This window comes from Diabrotica undecimpunctata, chromosome 7, assembly GCF_040954645.1.
Source record: "Diabrotica undecimpunctata isolate CICGRU chromosome 7, icDiaUnde3, whole genome shotgun sequence".
Taxonomy (NCBI): domain Eukaryota; kingdom Metazoa; phylum Arthropoda; class Insecta; order Coleoptera; family Chrysomelidae; genus Diabrotica; species Diabrotica undecimpunctata.
Window position 1 is genome coordinate 120,651,532 of NC_092809.1, and position 4,655 is coordinate 120,656,186.

Genomic DNA, 4,655 nt, shown 5'->3' on the forward strand with positions numbered 1-4,655 from the left:
AATTCATCGTTGAAGATTAATTCCTTGACTTTCGGCTTAATCTTTTTTTTCGTTACAGCGGCTACTTGTTTCATATATACCAGATTTTCTAGGAGACTTTTGAAAGAATCTCGGTAAGAGCACCATCTTGTTTCGGCCGGCAATTTGATTCTGCGCCCTCCCTTATCAACTATCATTTTTTCTAAATCTGGTTGCTTAAATTCTTTGAGGACAATGACCACATTGTCGACTAACTTTTTATCCAGCACGTCTTTGGCTAAAAGGTTGCCGGTGTGGCTACTGCATGTAGAGTGCCACATGTTGTGCTTGAGGAGGGATCCCATTTTAATCATTGCACTAGCATTATCCGAAACTATACCGTACGCATCTACATCGTATTTTTCTTTTGCAATTTTTTTAGATTCTGTTATTATTTCGGCAAGTTTTTCTCCAGTCTCAGACTCCGTGGTTAAATCCCAAGCATCAAGAAAGGCATTTTTTCCGTCTGCATTATGCAACATTGTCACAACCGTTTTAGAATTAGTAGATGAGTTTTTCCAACCGTCACACAAAATGACTGACTCGGTTTCCACTTTTTCACGTGAAATCTCAATACAGTCTTCATAGCACTTATTTAAAAGCGATGTACAAAGTTTTTTCCGGCCAGGAATTTTGTCTAAATAAGCAGGACGGATCGTTTTTATAAAATTTTTAAAGAGAGGTGATTCTACCACAGTAAATGGTAAGTTACAGCCGAATATAACTTTGGCTAGTGCAGTGCTTATCTTCTCCTCTTCATACTCTTGTAATATGTCCATATAGTCGGTGATTTTCTTTGATTTTTTGGCTGGTCTAGCTTGAGATGTAGCGAATAAATTTCTTTTATTCGTGCTTGTGTAGCTTGTGCTGGAGGAAGTTGGAGTACTTAAGTTAGTCAAATTACTACTCTCAGTATCAGTAGTTGATAACATCATATTTTCAACAATACTATGAGTGCCTTGAATTGCTACACCATTGTTTTCTTCCAATTCCAATAAGGCGGCATCGGTATCTAATGAATTTTCTATAATTCCATCTAGCATGTTTTCAGGTGAAGTTCCAGTCACAATAGCTAGCGAACCATCTTCCATAACTTCGTAACTACCGTTCGTTGTATTCTAAAATTCAAAATAAAAAGAAACTCTAAGGTGACTAAATATGAAGGGCGGATCTACGGACACCCTGTATACAGAAGTTGGCATAGATACAGCGTTTTGTACTTAATTCAATAGGCCAATCCGTTTTTTGTCGTAAAATACTAAACTTGGTGTTTTTTAAATGGGACACCCTGTATATACAGATGCAACAACGTGAAAACCTCAGAATACAAATTCTGGGGTGAAAACTGATGCAATTTATGTCCCCTTCCGAATTCGAATTAAATAGTAATCAAGAAATCTACAAAAATATATAGTGCGTTATTTTCACTTCTTGCCGTTAGATGGCTATACGGTTTTTGACGCCATGTTTTCTCCAATATACTACTACCGAAATTGTGATCCATGCGTTGTTGAGTTATGCGGCTCCGAACACATTTTACGATTCATTTTTATATTATAGATAAATGTAATTTCAAAAAGTTCCCCCCAAAATTCAAAATACTCACTTGTGGATTAACTGTAGGTGTAAAACCTGTGTCTGAGCCAGTATTTTCGTATATCGAAACATGCGACATTTCATTATTGGATTGATTACCATTGCCACGATCTAACTTGCAGACGTTTCTTAAAATGAAAGTACGGGACGGGGTTAGTTATCAGCCGATACAAATATCAATTTCAGAGAATAAATCTCTATAGCTATCCAGCTAAAATTAATTAAAATATTTCTTCTTACCTGTGACTTTGCAATCTTGCTGCAGCTGTATTTTTTATCACATTTCCACATACACAACATTTAGCCGCGTGCTTTCCTTCTATCTTTAATACTTTGAATGATAATATATCATAGTTTTTATTCAGTTTTCTGCCACTCATTTTGATTCTGATCAGATCAGATCACATTCAAAGTTTACAACTGAATAATTTCATAACATAACCTCACTTTTTTCCATTATGGACACGTTGCTGACATTGTCGACATTGTTGACACGTTCTCGACATTGTCGACACGTCTGTGCCGACAATTAAAGTCGACGTGTCGATGCCCATCTCTGACCTTTATGCGGGTTTTTGATCTTCCCTAAACATTTGGAATAGTCTATTGCTTCAGGGTTCCATGGAGACAATCCAGATGCTTTAAAGCCATTAATTATGGAATCTGATTTTAATTGACTAATGGTTGTGTTTAGTACCAATGCAAAATTCTCTTTGGTAACTACTGAATTCGGGTTTTCGCGTCATAACTTTAATACTGCCTGGTTCCAATTTGCCTTTAATCGTTTAAATGCAGCAATATCTGCAGGTTGTATAATTCTGGTTGCATTGGGATATAAGGCCACTAAAATAATTTGTAACTTTGAACATAATTCACTAGTTTGAATGGTTAAGTGAGTTTTATGTCCATCAACGAACAAAAAAACTGGAAAATTAGTGTTTTTCGCAGCTAGGTACTTATATAAGAGGTTTCCTATGTATTCATAGAAGTTTTCATTCTTCATCCATCCCATATCGCTACATCCTATGCCCCATTCTCGTGAAACGGTATTTAAAATATTGCTAGGAATTCGTTTATAAGGGTAAATAATCATTGGTGCTGTTATTTCTCCACATGCTGTAAAGGTAAACATAACCGTCAAATTAACTTTGGAGTGATGCTCTATTTGATATACATTTTTGCTTCCCTTTACAGCCAACACTCGTTTATTTTTGGGACATGAGAGGAAGCAGGTTTCATCGCCATTTAAAATACGTGAAGGGTCTTGAAGAATATCAATGTAACCTTTACGATACAAGTATTCTTGAACGCCGGTGAACCATTTTTTTACATATTTTTCAGACACAACTGAACTTGCTGCCGTTACTGCTTCTGGAGTTCTCCCACTTAAATCTGGGTGTCGCTTTAAAAAGGATCTAAACCAACCTCTTCCGGGCCGATTGTCAGTTAAAGGATTTGCACGTGGATTTGCGTCAAGAAAACCTTTAACCGAGTCTTGTATATCTTCCAGTCTTACCGGAAAACCTTTGTCTTGGCCTGTTATGATCCAATGCTTTAAACGATTCTCTTTCTCCAAACTAAGAATAGGATTGGGACCAAGGACCAAGGGTAGTTTTTTCATTAAATTTTTCACTTGCTCTAAACTGCAATGTTGCTCTTGGCACATTAAATTGTTCAGCGGCTTTTCGTTGGCTCATGCCATTTTCGATGGCCTGAAAAGCAGACTGAAGATCTTGTTTTGTATATTGTTTGTGATACGTTTTATCTTTCCGGATATTAGGCATTTTTGATTCTAAAAATAAAAATCATTTATTAGTAATAATGTTAGCTACAATACGGACGTTTCAAATTTGATTCAATATGCCCACATTAGCATTAATTTTATAACAACTAAAACGATTGTAATTTTATAAATACAAATCCGGACAAAAAATATATTCTTATTACACATTACAGTTATTGGCCACTCTGTGGTTTAGTGATTGGCAGTCGGCCAACCACTGGTTATTGCCTTAAAAAATAAGAAAAAATGTTTAAAATATCTTATTTTGGACCAAACTAGGCTGAAAAAGTCTAAATTATAATAAATATTTTAATTCGAAGTAGTCACAGTAATTGGCCGGCAGGCCAATCATTATAACACCGACATATTTAAGATACAGTGCTTGGCCACTCAAATTTACCTCCAAAAATGCATAACTTAAATATTAAAACCACTGATAATGTAAGATGTAACCCACTAAATCGCCATAAAATTTTAATATACCCAGATACATAATACTATTAGCCAATATAAGTCATCTCGTGAATAGCCTTCCTTAACGAATTCTTTAAAAAACTCTTAAACATGGATGCACCTGTTAAGCTTCAACCAACACACGCCGTAACAACTTTTAGATAATTTTAACTGAGAGAGATGATAGCTAGACCAAATATACAGCAATGTTGCCAGATTTTAATGCAAGTAAATTTATTTCCTTATATTTTCTGAAAATCTTAATATTTCGGATTTTTGTGAAAGTGGCCAATCACTAGTGACCGGCCAACAACTGTACCCGTTACCCTATTTAAGTTTTTCTTTTCTTTTCAAGTAATTCGATAAGACGGTTATGTCTGACCTAATCGAAAGTTTTGTTGTAATCCAAGAAACACCTGATTAACATCGTAACAATGGCTTAAAATTTTACATAATCATTAAAATTTTTTTTTAGAAACTTCGGTATAATATATATATATATACATATATTAGAAATAAGAGATTTTAACGAACAAAAACCATACTGACTTTTGTAGAAAATTAGATATTTTGACGTTAGAATTTTCGATCAAAAATTGTGGTACTTTCTCAATATTAAATCAAGATAAGAGGAAAAAAATTAATGTTTTAAATAAAAAAAACTACAGTGCGCTTAGAACGTAAAAAGGTAAGATTTCACCAAATTTCGTGATTTTTTTTTATGGAAAATAAAATTAAAACCCAAAAACTCGGTTACTCGAATTTTTCGCATAAACTTTAATGTTATGTAAAAAACTTTTTCTAC

The 4,655-nt window shown here is 34.5% G+C and overlaps 1 protein-coding gene across 1 annotated transcript; it reads right to left on the bottom strand.

The window, feature by feature from the left end:
* Nucleotides 1-2,356: 2,356 nt before the first annotated feature.
* LOC140446620 (uncharacterized) lies at nucleotides 2,357-3,280 on the bottom strand. Its single transcript, XM_072539199.1, has one exon. It carries the CDS (start codon nucleotides 3,278-3,280, stop codon nucleotides 2,357-2,359), a length of 924 nt encoding a protein of 307 aa, XP_072395300.1.
* Between the last annotated feature and the right edge of the window lie 1,375 nt (nucleotides 3,281-4,655).